Below are 17005 nucleotides of genomic sequence, written 5' to 3'. Positions count from 1 at the left end.
TCATCTGCCCCTCCCGTCCCATTCCCCCCACACAAAGGGCTCATGTTACACCCCCCAGCCCTCAAAATACCCCCTTAATTGAATCAACTCCACTGTTTTCTGGGCGTCGAACATTAGGCTGCGATAGAGCTGGGCAAACTGACAGTAAGAGACGTCGCCGTTTCTCAGCTCCGCGTCCTGCTCACAAAGGAACACACAGGAACCACACAAAGACACGCATCTTAACTTCACCACCCAAGCACATAAGTACTAGTTTGTATACAAATCCTTCTGTGGAAATACATAGCCGTTTTTGACAGTTAAAATATCCAGACTATTTTGACAACACATAGATCCTTTAAGTGTTTAAAACTAAAGTGTTATCTCTTTAACCATCATTGGTGTGATTCTGTTGTAGTGGGTTGAAGCGGGAATGTGTGTGTGCAAGTGTAAGAGACTCCTCAGCACGAGTGTTACCGGAAGCTTCTCTCGGAGGAACCTCATGTTAGGTACTCTGTAGTTGACCTGACACAGCATGTTCTTCAGATCTTTGCAGGAAATCCTGAAACACAACGTAAATAAGAACACAAAATACAAATGCTTACAATGAGCTGAGCAGGTCAAATTTCAGAAAGCATTTCCGTGTTTACCGAGCTGGACAGGGCCCATTAGAAGGAGACAAAATCTTTAAGCTCAAGCTGAGCTGCAACCTGAATCTGAAAATATTGACAAGGTTCATTTAAATCTTAGAGCGTAAAAAAGGCCTCATTCTTGTGGCTGTTTCCTAAAATTCCTTTGATAATCGCTTTTCAATCTGTGGCACACACTCACTGCAGTGTCTGATGGGCAGTCGTGAGAACCAGGAACTCTGTTGGATAGATGTCTAAAGGCTCTCGGCCTGTCTGTGATGGCCAAGGAAACAACCACAGTTCACATTGTGTCCACACACACTCCTTCTCACACACTGTGTGTGTGTGCGCGTCTTTCTCTCCATCTTCCTCAGTCTCTCAGCGTCTCACTGCTGTCTGTCTCTCCCCGTTTGCTCTGTGTGTGTGTTCTTGAGTGCTTGAAGAGCACGAGAAGCTCTCTTTTGCACACACACACTCATCCTCTGGGTCCGGTTTCCTGAGACAGGAAGTGTGCTCCGGGTTTTTCTGCTCCATGCCTGAATCTCTCTCTCTCTCTCTCTCTCTCTCTCTCTCTCTCTCTCTCTCTCTCTCTCTCTCCTCTCTCTCTCTCTCTCTCTCTCTCTCTCTCTCTCTCTCTCTCTCTCCTCTCTCTCTCTCTCTCTCTCTCTCTCTCTCTCTCTCTCTCTCTCTCTCTCCTCTCTCTCTCTCTCTCTCAAACTGACCTCACCAACTTCTGTCTGCGCCTCAGTAAGAACAACCTAGCCCCAGTGTGTGTGTGTGTGTGTGTGTGTGTGTGTGTGTGTGTGTGTGTGTGTGTGTGTGTGTGTGTGTGTGTGTGTGTGTGTGTGTGTGTGTGTGTGTGTGTGTGTGTGTGTGTGTGTGTGTGTGTGTTCCTCCAATAAACCACCAGGTCAATTAACGTTCACAGGCAAAGACGGGCATGGGCCATTAATCAAATCCAATATGCTATCACTGTGTGTACCCAACACATGTGCACACCCATGCATGCATGAACGCACACACCCTTCCATGAGCTCATGGAGACCGATCTTGCTTCACACACTCCCAAACACACAGCAGTGTGTGTCCCTCCCTGCCCTCTGTCCCCGGTGTGTGTGTGTGTGTCCATACCAACCTTGGAGCTTTACACTCAAACAACTGAGGTGTGTGAGCGCGCGCGCACACACACAGTTTCATCAGCAGTTTAAAGCCGCCCACACAAACAGGGCGCATTTAGGACAACTTGGCCGCCATCCTCCACAGCCGCTGCCTCCGCCGAGAGGCTGGCCTGTCATGACAGCAGCGGCGATTATGCAAGGGGAGGCGCTGAGAGTGCGGCGCAGCCGCGCTACCAAACCATCCGGCTTTCAGCACACGCAAACCTTTTGACCGGTTTATGCTCAGACGGGGCCAGGAGCTAAATTTAGCAGAGTCCTCCTGTAAAACACCACGCCCCAACAGTGGCTGTCTGCTCCTAGTGGTGACTTGGAGGTGTCAGCCATGCTATTTTAGAGCTCATGGAACAAGTCGGGCCTGCTTCAGACATCCCGCAACACACACCGACAGACAGACAGACACCTCAGCAGCTACCTTTGCTTTCTGTGTTAGCATCAGAAGGCTTTTTTTTAATATTGTGGGGGCGGGTGACAAAGCAGTTTTGCCACTGTGCCACTAACTGCACCATCTCTCGCCCATGCAACCATGTTTTTCCTGTAACTCAACCACTTGCACATGCAGTGACTAACACAATCCAGGGCATCATAGACTTGGTTACTCAAGGTATACACATACCGAAAGTACATAGCGTACCTTCTCAGTTGCTCTGGATGGAAACTCTATGCTATGTGAAGATACTAATCTAAATGGATTGCAGCAGTCATGCATTTGTGAAACTCACTTGTCTTCCCTGTTGCGATCCACTGAGTAAAACTGCTTCCGTAACCACCTGGGAATGACAACAGGAAGGAATGAAACCGATTACCAATTATATATATATATATATGGGAGAGGGAGAGAGAGGGAGAGAGGGAGAGAGGGAGAGAGGGAGAGATCTAACGCTAAACATCCGAGAGCAGGATGGCCATGAAAAACACAATGACAGGTTATTAGGTCATCTACATCAGTTGTTCTTAAACCTCCCAAAACAAAGTCCCAAAAGTCTTGAGAACCCCTTCTCTCCAACCGGCAACATTTAATTTTGAGATGCGAGGTGGCAGAGGCACAAAATGTCTTCTCTCATAGCTAAGCTACGTCCAAACCAAAGACACCGTCAATGGCAACCTTTAATAATCTGATTTATAATTTTGCAAGGGATAGCAAGCACTCATTCAATGTATAACTGGCACTCCGGCGACATTGTGTTCTGTAACTGGTAAGCTCACAGATAGTGAGCTAATCAAGCATTCAAGCTAGTCATTACAAGAGGTGTAGGTAGAGATTTGTGTAAACAGAGCATACTTTTTTGAAGGAACATTATGGAAACAATGTGAATTGTAAGCCTACACCTAGGGCTACTGGATATCCCAGTTCTTAAACATGTTGGTCTAAAAACTTTCAGAAAAAAAAAAATTCATCGACCCCTCCCATATTTTTGCCGACCTCCAGTTTAAGAACAACTGATCTACACAGGGAGAAGACAGACAGCCACATAATTTAGTGGACAGACACACTCAGAGAGAGACACACACACACAGAGAGAGACCGACCCATAGAGAGAATAATGGATGGACAGACAAAAAACAACACTCATGAGGAAGAGGGAAAGATAAAGATAGGTTGTTGGGTCATCTACACAGTAAAAAGACTGACAGTCAAAAAAATGAGTGGACAGGCAGACAGACAGACCTCTCTATCTGCAGAGGAGTGGGAGACTTGAGTGTGTCGGCCACCAGCCATGTCAGGCCTTTCACCCACATCAGCATCTCCTCATCCGACGTGGCTAGGATACCAAGGTCAAAGGTCAATTAGCAATTAGCAGCGTGTGAATATATTTGTGTATATAGGGGAGTGTGTGTACGTGTACTGTAGTTTTATGTGCGTGTGTGTGTGTTCCAGCCTACCTGCCAGGCTGAGGGACTTGAGACGAAACTCGGTCCCATAGAGAATGACGAAGCAGTGGCTGGTGTCCAGTCGAGCAGCCGAATCCTCCATGTAGCGCTCAAAGTCACGCGACTTCAGCCCCGGCCGGATCTCCTTGATCTCTCTGATATCAACTGCCAGGAGAGAGGAGGAGAGCAGAGGGAAAACATGTGTGTCAGCTTGGAAACACATGGAGAGAGAGAGAGAGAGAACAGAGAGAGAGAGAGAGAGAGAGAGAGAACAGAGAGAGAGAACGAACAGAGAGAGAGAGAGCAGAGAGAGAACAGAGAGGAAGAGAAGAGAGAAGAGAAGAGAAGAGAAGAGAAGAGAAGAGAAGAGAAGAGAAGAGAAGAGAAGAGAAGAGAAGAGAAGAGAAGAGAAGAGAAGAGAAAGAGAGAGAGAGAGAGAGAGAGAGAGAGAGACCAGAGAGAGAGAGAGACCAGAGAGAGAGACAGAGAGAATCCTCCACCATGTGGGCCTTTCTTCCTGTCTGTCTGTGAATGCCTGACTGAGCTGTGCATTTAATTTACCCCAAAATGCTAGAGCTCACTTTAGCCAATGTATTATTCATTCCAACAGATGTTGATAGATAGATACTTTATTGATCCCCAAGAGAAATTCAAGTTGCAGTCATTGCTGAAATTACTAGATTGCAAATGAAAATGTTTGTTTGAAAATGTTTGCATCACTGATATATGATTTAAAAATATTTCATTTTAGATCAGTAGTTTGGGTCTATTTATAGAGAAAGTAACATTTGACTTCCTCTGGCTATTCTTGTGTAACATAGTCCCCAAATATTAAATCTGTATGTGGCTTAATGGTAAACCAAGACCTTACCACAGCAGGGCTCTACAGTGCGCCCATTTCACTCGCACATGCGAGTAAAAATGATGGCGTGTCAGTAAAAATATTTAGACGCACAGGTGTAAATGACTTCTAACCATGTCAATGTTTGTCTACAAAATACACCGCGATCGAGAAAAATTCATGGTGCAAACCATAGAATCGCGTTGCAAACGCAGCATAAAAACTACACCTCCCATCAACGTCAGCAGCTTCGCGTTGCTTTACCTTGTTTGTGACTCTCTACTCAACTTCAAATTCAAGGGCGCGCAGAAAGAGCAGTAAGTTAGACCAGCCAGCCAATACGCAAAGCAGAACTAATTTCTTCAATCCACCAAATTAATCGGAGAAATGTAAATGTACCAACAACCACGAAAGATACAGGAGGAACAGGATTAGATTCTGAGAATGCAGTGAGAGAAGGAAAGGTAACATGCCTTTTAGCCCAGTTGACGGATTGGCTGCAATATGCGAAATATAGCTGTAGTAAACAGGGACAAAAGTAGCCTCCCGTAAAACTCCCGTTTTCTTCAAAGGTAGAATGTTACTCCAGGTTTCCATGCATGCTTATTTTACACCGAATAGTGCAAAACAAAGTAACATTTGCCTACTGCCCCAATCAATGCAGATATTTTAAATAAATATAAATTGATTAGACTATGTTGGGCTTTGTCTGTGCTTCTAAATTTTTTTAACTTGGGCTCACGTCTGTCTGTCTGTCTGTCTGTCTGTCTGCCTGCCTGCCTGCGGTCAGATGTATTCACCCAACACATGCAGACCTGCTGCTCAATGGAGCAACAGAGGGAGGAAACCAAACCTCTAAAGAGCTTTTTTGGCAGCATCAATCCTCAATAGGATGCTACTGCTAAACTAACATAACTGTGTGGTGTATGTGTGTGTGTGTCTGTATTAGTTGGCATATTTCAAGAAAAATATGCTATACTTATCTGTAAAATACCATATTTGTTAGACTATTGATGTAAAACATGACTGTTCATGATTGGATGATTATTTGGAATCTGGGTGCCGAATGAATGTGAAACATGTGTAGATGTGTGCATGCCTGCATGCACGTGTATGTTTGCAGCAGAAAGGCACACCTCTATACAGAAGCAGCAAACGCTACAAGATCAACCTTCACAACCCCTCTTCTCATCAGCCAATGAACTGAATGTGGAATAAGGTCAGCAATACCACAGTATACCCACTGCAGCACACTAGACTACATCACTGTATGAGCCCATCAACTGAATGTGTGACTGACTGCATGACTGTTGTGTTCCGTGTCTGACCCACACAATCGAACAGTGATAAGGCGAAGAGCCAGCACAGAAGTGGCCTAGTTTGGGTTTTTTGTCTCATGTGATCTCAATCTAAAGTTCTTCTCCCCTCCAGGGCTGGTCTGTGCTCTTTCTCTCTTTCTCTCTCTCTCTCACACACACACACACACACACCTTGCAGTGTGTCTCAGTGTGAGCTCGGGCTCTTGTGTGAGGCAAAGAATGCTGCTCCCGCTCCTCTTCCTCTTCCTGCCCAGAAACCACTCTTCCTGTGCTGTGCTGTGCTGTACTGCTGCTGCCTGCCACCCACCCCCACCCCACACACACACACACACACACACACACACACACACACACGCACACACACACACACACAGTGTGCGTGACGCATCCAGTCTACCTGAGAGTGAGCCAATTATAAGAATATGTGTGAATTTCACGTGCTGTTCTTTTCCGCTCTTACACACACAACCTGTGTGTTTGAGATGGACGCTGTTAATCACTATTCACCTGACAGGCAGTCTCTTAGCACCTCTATCCGAGAGAACGAGAGAAAGAGAGAAGGAAACAGAATACCAAAAAGACCAAACATCCATAAACAACAACACTTTCTAAACTTCAAGGAAACATCACCTACCCATCCCCCTCTGGAAGCTCTGTGCTCTGTTCTAGAATCTTTGGTTTGATCTATGTTCACCCGCCACAGAGAGGCTGTTGCAACTCTCCAACAGGGATCATTTGATGACTGGTTACTTGGACTACGTCTACACGAAACTGCCGGGTGAATTTTCTCTTACCGCTTTCACACCTTTAACGATACCGGTAAAGACACTTAAAGCTTCTGAGGATTCAGGAAACTCGAGGAGAAAATACTTTGAATTGAACTCCTAATTTTGTCATTGATCGTTGAGGTTGTCGTCATGGCAAAAAGCATATGCATGCATCATAGGGAGGGAGCCCTGTTGCAGTCCGAGTGACCATGAGGGTGAAGTCAAGGACGTTGCACTGTTTCCTCCCATCTCATCTCTCCAGTCAGGTCTAAGAAAGATCTAAAATAGCCCTCTTATTGAGGATGAGCTAACCTGGGTTGGGGGGGGGGGGGGGTCTCCTGGCTGAGGAAAGGGGGTTTGTGGGACACTGTTGTCATCTTGTGGCAGACCACTGTGTGAGTCCAGCAGACTTTCCACAGGGGCGAGTGTGTGTGCATCTGCCCGAAACACACCATCCTGCCCAGCGACTCTTCTAAGAGTGCAGCCTTCGTACACGTTCTTCAAATGTCAGCAAGTATCAGAGGTATGCACTTGCGCGCGCGCGCGCACACACACACACACACACACACACACACACACACACACACACACACACACACACACACACACACACACACACACACACCAGGCTGCGGTTCACACCTTTACCATACCCAACTGTTGAGATATATATATTTCACACAACATTCAGGGCGCTTATTTGAATGACAGGCTAAGGGCAATGTCGGGGAAACGAGTTTCTCGTAACTTAAACTATTGTGTGGCATGTGGGAACACTGCACAGACTGAGCTGATGTTTGTGCTTGGGATCTTGCATGGGATATTAAATTGGCAAAACAATTAATTAAAACAGCTTTGGTTTGATCATTTTTTTTAGCTCTTTGCCATACTTTGCTCTTCATTCGGCCCGATATACAAATGAAGGCCCTTGGACTCCCTCACTATTAAGCCACATTCAGACACACCAATTCTAATCGTCCGTTCCGTTTGTACATGCTGAGAGCTTGTGACAACCCACAACTTGTGAAATAACTGCAACTGACCTCTGAAACAAGACCAACTGCTGACCAACATGATCAGTCACACTTCTTTGAAAAGTTGTTTGTTGGTGCGCACATCCAAGGCAGGTGCTGGACAAAAAGTGCTAAGCATGTGCTGGTGAATAGTCATTAAAAAATCCTGATGGGAGCAAGTGTGCGGACATTCCACCCTCTTTTCATTTTATAGCCAGTCACACTTCTTTCCCTTAAGATTATAAAGTGGTACTCTGGAGTTTTTGTCTAACATTACCCAACAACCAACAAAATTGCCATACAAACAACAGCAGCGGCAGCAGCAACACAGCCACCGTCTTCTTACACTTCTGCGTATATAAGTACCATGTAACTACCATGGTCGGGGGCTGGCGGTCTTTTGCCCACTGCTGCTATGGTCAAGCATAGTGAAACAGGAACTGTCACAATAGGCCATTGTTAGGCCCTCCGAGTTCCTATTCGCACAAGAAGAGGCTGTTGAAAAGGCTTTCGTTCACTTCTGCAGAGTATAAGAAAACAAGGTGGTGAAAGGTTATCCAAACCAAAAAGCCACTCAATCCCTTTCATCAATAAGATGTCTTCAGAGAGCTTGGAAACTGAGACAAAAAGTTTACTTTTTGACATATTACCATTGATGAGGTAGAATGTTAGTCAGACATGACCTGAAACACCATCAGATCATTCAGTCAATCAGCGTCCCTGTATAGACTGAAACCAGCTTGTATACCAAATATTAACTAATGATGGTTGCAACAAGTTGCAAATGTGTTACCACAAAAGTTCAAAAGGCAAATCAACTTCCACCAACTACCACAACCTCTTTGCTGACAAACAATAGTAACGGTCAGAGTTGACATCCTGACAAGTGCCTGCTATTATGCTAAACTAAAAACTTGCTAGCTACTACAGCTGAATAAAGACCCTGCTTATTTGTGCACGAAGTAGGCCATGTAGGGTCTGGAGACACGCAATAGGATAGCGCTACAACTCGTGAGTCCCATGTTTTTTCCCACCAGAGGGGCTAGTTGGCTAGTTGTTTAAACTTTTGCCAACTTAAACAAAGCTTAACTCGAGTCACGCTGATCGCCAGCTGCAGCATCAATCATCTTTGTTTTCAAGTAGCAGGGAATTCGCGCGGAACCGTCGCAACTCTGCCATCATTATGTTAAGCCCACCTATCAACTCTATACACGATGTGATTGGCCTGGTCGAAGTTTAATTTTTCCAGCTCGCAAGCCAACGGAGAGTTGCTAGACTACCCTGTCGCTAGGGTGCGTCTCGATTTCTAGGCTAGGCCATGTCATAAATTCTATGTTGAGATGGTATGAGGGGGAGTGGAGGGGGTTGAAGGTCAAACAAAGGATGAAATGTTATCGGTTTGGCAATCAGACCAGATCAGAGTCCATGCCGCTCTTCTCTATGGCCTCAGACACTGTAGTCGGTGCAGCAGCTTTGCAAGGGCTTTCACCATGACGACAGCATCCAACTCAGAACCAAAACCAAAGGCCAGATCTAATGCAGACTCAGCTGTACTCCAGTGGGGGGATTCCAAGTACGTGGTTTAGTAATAAACCCAAAAAGGTTAACACCGTGGTATACCTCCTAATAGAACATCCCCCTGCATTCATTCTCCTAGTAACACAAGGCCATTCGGCTCTCCTTTTAGGAGGGATACGCCAAGTTAACTTATCCAGGTTAGTCTCTCAGCACCGTATTTCAAATACCCTGTAGGTGTAGTACACCTCAGAAACACAGGGCCCAGCTCCTTCCACCGGGGCAGGGGGGAGAATCCTAGCTGGCGGTGTGCCTCTGAACTGAATGGCCTGTCCACTCAAAGCTGGGGCTACAGGAAACACAAGACTGAAGTGGGTGGCTGAAAGTCTTCCTGTTGCACTAGTGTGCGCAGAACACACAATAACATGCTTAACACGCATGTAGTGCAAGAAAGAAGAAGAAGAAGAAGAAGAAGAAGAAGAAAAAAGAAAAAAAAAACTCAAATACACACACCACCCTCTCAGACACCAAAGTCTGCTAGGTTGGCAAAGACAAACAGAATGTTCCCTCCTAAAACTGTTCTTTTTTTCTTTTTCTCTGTGTTTGTGGAGTTTCGAGGCATTCTTATGCTGAAGGAGGGGCACCTCCTCGTGCTGTGAGTAGAGCCTATACTTTCCCCAGGCAGATTAAAGGACAAACTCCTAAGTATAGATGCAGAGTTGTCTCACTTAGGTTTATATTCCATGACCATTTGATCTCATCTCATTGAAAATTAGAATGTAACCAAAGGGTGGGGCTGACAAAATACTGTATATCCCTGCCCTTCATTTCAGATGTCTTAATTCACTAAATGCACGATGCATAGAGGAAGTAAAAAAATGTATTTGAACAATTCAACTTCAAAGAACACTTAATCAGTGAAGTCAAGGATGTCCTCAGGAGGAACTGAGAAGTGTTATTTAACCACAAGTCATTCAGCCTCGACTCACTCTAGTGTACACTGCATGACTTTTGGACGGTAATTAAGTGGTGAAACACGGGTCAATTGTGTAAGGCCTAGTTCATGCTCCCGTATCATATGAACAGCACATCACCAGCTGTGGGACATTTCAAACATTCACCATCAACTTGAGTGCCAAAAGAAGATTTGTTGATGACCTGATAAAATGACAACTTTTGACCAAAATGAAGGGGTTACTGTGATTTTCTTCACACTTTCCTAGCATTCACATCCCAATGACTTTCTGTGGTTCCTCAACTGTGCATCAAGCAGCCTGTCCCACATCCCGTATCGGCCATGCACTTCCTAAATCAGTGCCGCTTTACAGTTGTGTGTGATATAAATCAACTCTTGAAGCTTGTTCGCCCCGGCAGGGATCAGAGACTTAAAAGAGGAACACTGTGACATTCTGGTCTAGGCTGAAAGGGAGGTGGGGTGGGGGGGGGGGGGGGTAAGAGAATCACAACTGCAACTCAACCTAGGATAATAAAGTTCCACAGTCCCAACCCCCATCGTAGCAGGAGAACATAATTCACAGAAATATAACCGTCAAAACCACAAACTCAAACAGTCACACACACAGTTTCTCGCACACACACGCTTATCTCATGATTAGGGGCAGGTGTTTCTCACAAATTCCCAGGACTCTGCAGCACTTGGAAGAAAAAGAATGCCTTTTGTCCTCATTTAGTCCTGCCAGTAATTCTTGCACATTTCCTTCATAATGTGTGCATGTTTTTTTTCTTCCCTCCCTGGAAATAGGTAAGCAACTGGCCTGAGAATGCTACTTTGAGAAAATAAGTCAACTCCCTCCCGCTCACAAACCTCTCAGCACAGCCAGTTAGCAGAGTAGAACAAAGTAGGTACCCTGAAACAACCTCTGCGAGAGAGAGAGAGGAGTGAGAGAGATGTTTCTAACAACAGTGTATCTGCAGGCTGACATTATAATCTTTTTGCGAGTGTGTCTTTCTGGGAACAGGAGAAAGCCAAAGACAGAGGACCAACAACCTCTGAGGACCAACAACCTAGATTCACTAGTGGAATGATGTACATAGCCTAAAGCATCTGGTATGAGATCTTATTTATTCCCCAGCATGGACCCTACTGCTATCCAAGGCTCTATGATAAGCCTACAGCACCGAAAAAATATGTCATGTATGTCAAGAAGAGTGAACTAAGCATCAGGTATACCTTGAACATTTCAGGGATAAGCCTAGATGCAGGCTACTGCATGGTTTTCATCTTTATAAAGGATACACTTCAATAATAGTGTGTTTTCTGTAAGGTAGGCCTACACTAAGACTGTGATTCATTATTAAACGACAGTAATGTACAATATATTAACCCTCACCTAACTGATAGCAACACAGAGATAATGCGGAAAAGTTTTATCCCCAAGCTATCCGGATACTGAATGAGTACTGTAGCAGGAGCACAAGGATGTTCGAAACACCTCATGCACTTTAGACATTTGTTGTTCTTCTTCTTCTTCTATTTGTTTCCTTATTTATTTAGGCCTACACATCGCCATTGCTCAGCTATGAAGACACTGGACTACTACATATACTCATAAACTATAATTGTATGCGACTAACATTTGAATTTTAATTTAATTTAGTTCATTCATTGCAATGGGCCTAGGCTATTTGTTCAAGTTGTCGAAACATCACTAAACCCTCTCATCATCGCGGACAGAAAGTGACCCACCATGTCGCAAAAAGCAATGCTATAACAGTCAGGTTCTTGGGCCCGAATATTTTAAACCCAGTCACCGACGACGGACTATGGAATATGGAGACGGCGCGATATTCCATATCTCTATAGTTCCCGTTAAAAGCCTGGCTCGGTAGCCTACTTCTGTGCCGCACGGCATACAGCATTAGCCGTTATCACCTATGCTGTTTGTCGTAGGCTATCAAATGACTGCTATGAGCTCACATGTACAACCATCTTCTGAGAGCAGATTACGGACAAAAAAATCGTTTAGCTCTTTTTTTCCCTGCGCCTCTGTGCTGCATCCGGAGCAGAGTGCAGCTGTGCGCGGAGGCATCCTGCCGCACGTCAGGCCCAACGCTTGCCTTGTAGGCTCATCAGAAGATTGTTTGATATAAACCAGCTCTGCACAGAGACGGCGTATGACAAACCGTTCTCTACACAATTACTTGCGCTTACAGGATGTAAACGGGCCTGCTGTGCAACTGTATACACAACGGCAGGTTTGCCTAGCCTAACTGTGCACCAAACGTCCTCGCAACACAGGCCTCGGTATCTTGTCAGCGCCCAGCATATTTCAGTATTTTGACTAAACCGTTTCTATAGGTGGAGGAGTCTGATTACCAGAAATGAGCAATAAGACTAAATTACAAGCAAATCCACATTTGACTTTTAAACAGCATAGGCCTACCACCTACTGATAATAATAAAAGCGACAGCCTTGTTACTACCGTTGCCTATCCCATTGGCGCTACTGATTCCAGAGCACATTTCAAAGTATATTCTATACACCTAGAGAGTAGGTAGGCCATATAAAAAGAGGGATAAACCACTTCATTAGCTTGCATCCAACATTCTCTTTTAAAGAAACCGTAGGCTACAAACCTGTGTAGGTTATAGGCTTTAAACAGAAATGTAGAGGAGACAGGTGTCACTCACCCGGTGTAGGCTACTAACATTTAGAGATTTCGAGTAACATTTTAGGCTACTTAACACCACGTAGACCTAGTCCAGGACACATAACCACCAAGCCAAACCAAAGTCTACCACTTATAATTCTTGAAAATCACAAAAGTGTCAGAAACTGCCAACATTTGTTTCCTCAACTGTTCACTTTCTTAAAGACATGGGCTACTCACTTTCTCCTTCAATCTTGTCTGTGCCCCTTGTCCAAATGATCTGTCGGGTCTCAAGCTTCACTTGAAACGTCCTTCTCTCCGGGCGTTGAGACTTCTTCGAATAAAATAATGTTAGTACGGTCCCCAGTTCCAAATCTCGGTATAGGTTGGTCATTTCTGTGTCGGTGACCGTCCATGCAGGTCCGTTGGAGAAGAAGCCTGGGGCTCCAGCCATGGTCATTTCCCTTGTTTGTTGTCCTTTTCCTTTAGAACAATTTACTGCCTCCTGGGCCTGTGGTAGACACCTGAGAAAATAGAGGAATCATCTCACAATCTTTGAAGAATCAAACCTCTTTCACAATACAGTGTGGATATATGAAAATGTGCGTTGGGCCACTGTGAGTTTTCAAATGTGAACACAAAAGTGAATGCCAAGGCTATGTTTAATATAGATGCGCCTCGTTATGATGTGCCAATTTGCAATAACGTAAACACTGATCAGTAGCATAGGGGCAAATAAAAGCCGCACAAAATCTAATCTGGAATAACGAGCCCAGTTCAGATAGGTCTCAAATCGTTTTCAGGAAACAGGATTAGGTAGCCTCAATGAAAAGGATTTCCCACGAAGATAGCCTAATAAGTAAACAATTCAAATCCGTGGACCTGAACTGTAATCTGTTGTACATTTAAGTAGATTAGAGACGAAGGCCACTATGACTGGGCTAGTTGCTAATAGGAATTTATTTCCTTCCAAAGTGGTTAAGCCATCCCATAAAGTTTCTTTCCTTTGACTGCCTAAGCGCTTTTTTACGATCGACATATGTATCCAAATAACACTGATTTTAATACCCAGAAGATGGCAATTACGCACCACACAGAAACGTGGCTACATTTTCCAGGGGGCTAGCGCTAAAACGTTTGAGAGCGGAGGGAAGTATGGCTGATTTTACAGCAAGCAAGTCAGGTACAGCGTATAATAATTCAGTCGTCTTTCTTGCACCCTTTGCCTTACCGTCTCAAAATGCAACTGGCACGCTTGGACACAACAGAAGCAGAACAACACGTCGTAACGTTGCAATCTCGGCCCCGCACATCTCTGGACCCAACTTCGGATGTCCTGAAGTCTTCCCCCTTTTCTCGATGATTATATCATCGTGCGATGGAGATAATGCGTCTCAGTCCAGAGAAAAGCCCTGTGGTTTTTCCCTTGGCGTCCTGCTGTAGCAATCCTCCATCGAGTTGGCCATATGCAAGTTAGTCAGACACGGCTGCCTCGGCCCTTCCCCCAACCGACCCCTTCTGTTCAACAAAGCACTGGATAGAGCGGCCTCTTAAAGATACAGCTCTGACTTTCCGCCCGTGCCAAACATTGTATCATTTCATAATTAGCTTGTGGAGCAACAATGTTGCAGTAAACCTGTTAGGTGGCCTTCTAAATCTGTTGTTAATACACAGCACAGCAGGCGATAAACGATGGAATTGAAATGCATTTTGAGTGTGAATCCTTGTCTGCTGCGATAGATGTCAACTTGACATAAAACAATAATAGACAGTATCATCCTATGCAATAAACAGCTGGCAGTCAGTGAATCAATGAAAACTTTTACCCCTACGTTCTCTCCTCTAACCTGTCTTTTTCTCCCAATGCATTTGTGTGGGATACCAAGTTAACATAGCGTTTTTTTGTTGTTATTTTAACTGCTTTTTCAGATATGTTCTTTCAGACAACTACTCATATATTTTATAGAAGAAATATATTGGACAAAAGCAGACTTTAGTAGTCTAGTAGACTATAGATTTATCTAGTAAATGATGTTTGATGAAGCTGATTCTGTCTCAGTATTATTCTCACGTCAGTAACCTCCACCTCCGTGCATTGCACGCCTGTTCACCACAGAATTTTGCAAAAAGAGCCTGCTCACACCTTTGCTATGTAGCAGATTTCAGTTTGATCGTTATAACACTCATAGTCATAAAGGTATAAAACACTTTACTCACTGTTGATGATAACATCCAAGTTGATAGGTTGTACACCACTAGCCTACATAGAAAGTAGGCCTACACATGGGCCTAGTAGGGTAGGGTTTGTCACACAAGTCAAAATGTCTGTGGCTGAGTGTCCCACATACTAACATGTTGGCCATTCTCTATTAGTTTAGTTTAGATTACCTCTCAAACTCTGTGGTTGACTGAGATTTAGCAGCATTCTCGTCCCTCCATTCAAGAAATTATACAAAAGGGAAGACAGGACATTTTTGTCAATCCTTTCCATGAAAACCTTTAATTCACCCATCATCATTTATATACATGACATGACTAACAGTACCATAATTATAGACATTTAGCAAAAGTGTGACAGTGGTTATGTGGTGCCTTTGATTGCAGATATATTGATTACCTTCAATACACTTTTAACAATTTTTCATATGGTTGGTTTTCTAAGGATTATTGCCTTGTATTTTAGCCATACAACCAGTATGATAGCAAATTGCTCTAACTGGCACTTGCCTCTGCTGATTATTTTTGACCATCTCCTGATCACAGCTGCTCCAACTGATGATGCAGGAGAACTAAACTGAAGCTATTGGTGGGCCCTATGCAGTTCTTGGTCTATAGGCACTTACATCAGAGAAAGCATACTAATTAGCACGTGGAAATGACTGTCAAAGACATTATGTTAGGCGTTTAGTCAATTTGCAGCACTGTATTACTAGGGTATCATTAGTTGTGCATGGGCAATATCAATCAGACAGGGCGATAGGAAATGATATACAATTTTAAACATTTTGACAAATGAACATAACATTATGAAATGGTGTTTTTAGTGTATGCAGATACAGCAGTCATATCTCTACTGCATCCGGGTCAAGAGAAGAACAGAGAGGCAGCACACACACACACACACACACACATAGCAGTCTGTCTCATTTCTATGAAGAAGAACATATTTCAGCACATGTGTGCTCTGTCTGTGGATTATCACCTGATGTCACTGGTTGATGGAATTAAGTCTGAAGTGAAAAGTGCTGACTGGCTCTGCTTACTTGATTTGTCATATCATTCACTAGAGGGTCATTTGCAACAGCAAACACCAGTATGATGTCATAAGCATATTGAAGCTCCATAATTGAAACACACAAAAAATAAAATCAATGTATGTGTGTCCAGTGCACGGCAATGTATATCCAAATTGAAATAATTAAGTTAAATTGAGTAATATGATCTTTTGATTTTATTTTTAAATAACCTAAAGTGTCAAAAATGAAATACAAACAAAACATGTGTTGTACTAAGGTTAAAGGTTAAAAACATTGACATTGGCATCCTACAATAATACGTTCCTATGCCTAAATAAGTGCAGGACCTTAGGATAAACACTGAAAAGCCTCCAGCGTCGAAAATAATTGCTTTACAATTCCATACAGATAGAAAAAAATAAACATCCAAAATATCACATTAATGGTAGATTCATAATTCATAATTCTGGGGTTTTGTAGTCATTTGGCAAATTCGTACCCCTCACACACGAGTTGTTTGACATATAAGGGACCGGAGAGAGACTTTGTTAAGAGACAGTGGTATACTATGATGCAGCCTTTAGGTAAGGAACTGGATAAATATGATGACAGAACAGGAAATCATGAATAATTATAAAAAAGAACAAAAAACATCACATGAACACACCTTGTGCCAAAATGACTATTTGAGTCACACATTAAAAAGGATTCCATCTTTTATCACATATGAAGGCCTACTGGAGAGAAAAGCAAAACTGAAATAAGAAATGCAATGTCCCTGATAAAAGAAAAACTGTAAAGCAAAAAAAAGATAAAATAAAATAAAATAAATAAAAATAAAAATAAAATAATAGCTGTGTGGAAGGAAATTCACATTCAGTCTACTAAAGTCACACTAACAAGTTCCATTTCCCCCTGTTAGTCATCTCCACCGTGCAAAGCTTGTGGACGTGCTTCCATTCCCCAGCTTGCACGATGGCCAATGAGGAACTTCATCACGCCCCACACACACACACACACACACACACACACACACACACACACACA

The 17005-nt window shown here is 43.7% G+C and overlaps 1 protein-coding gene across 1 annotated transcript in view; it reads right to left on the bottom strand.

Moving 5' to 3' along the window:
• Positions 1-14213, bottom strand: part of plcg1 (phospholipase C, gamma 1) — a 41828-nt gene extending 27615 nt beyond the window's left edge. Inside the window, 7 exon segments of the mRNA XM_042097786.1 lie at positions 71-177; positions 457-541; positions 2506-2553; positions 3453-3546; positions 3668-3820; positions 12963-13246; positions 13954-14213. Coding sequence (XP_041953720.1) covers positions 71-177; positions 457-541; positions 2506-2553; positions 3453-3546; positions 3668-3820; positions 12963-13182 — 707 coding nt within the window. The 5' untranslated portion in view covers positions 13183-13246; positions 13954-14213.
• Positions 14214-17005: the final 2792 nt, after the last annotated feature.

Source organism: Alosa sapidissima, chromosome 7 (assembly GCF_018492685.1).
Source record: "Alosa sapidissima isolate fAloSap1 chromosome 7, fAloSap1.pri, whole genome shotgun sequence".
NCBI lineage: Eukaryota > Metazoa > Chordata > Actinopteri > Clupeiformes > Clupeidae > Alosa > Alosa sapidissima.
Note: the sequence above shows the minus strand (reverse complement) of the source record. Positions and strands in the feature narration are given on the sequence as shown.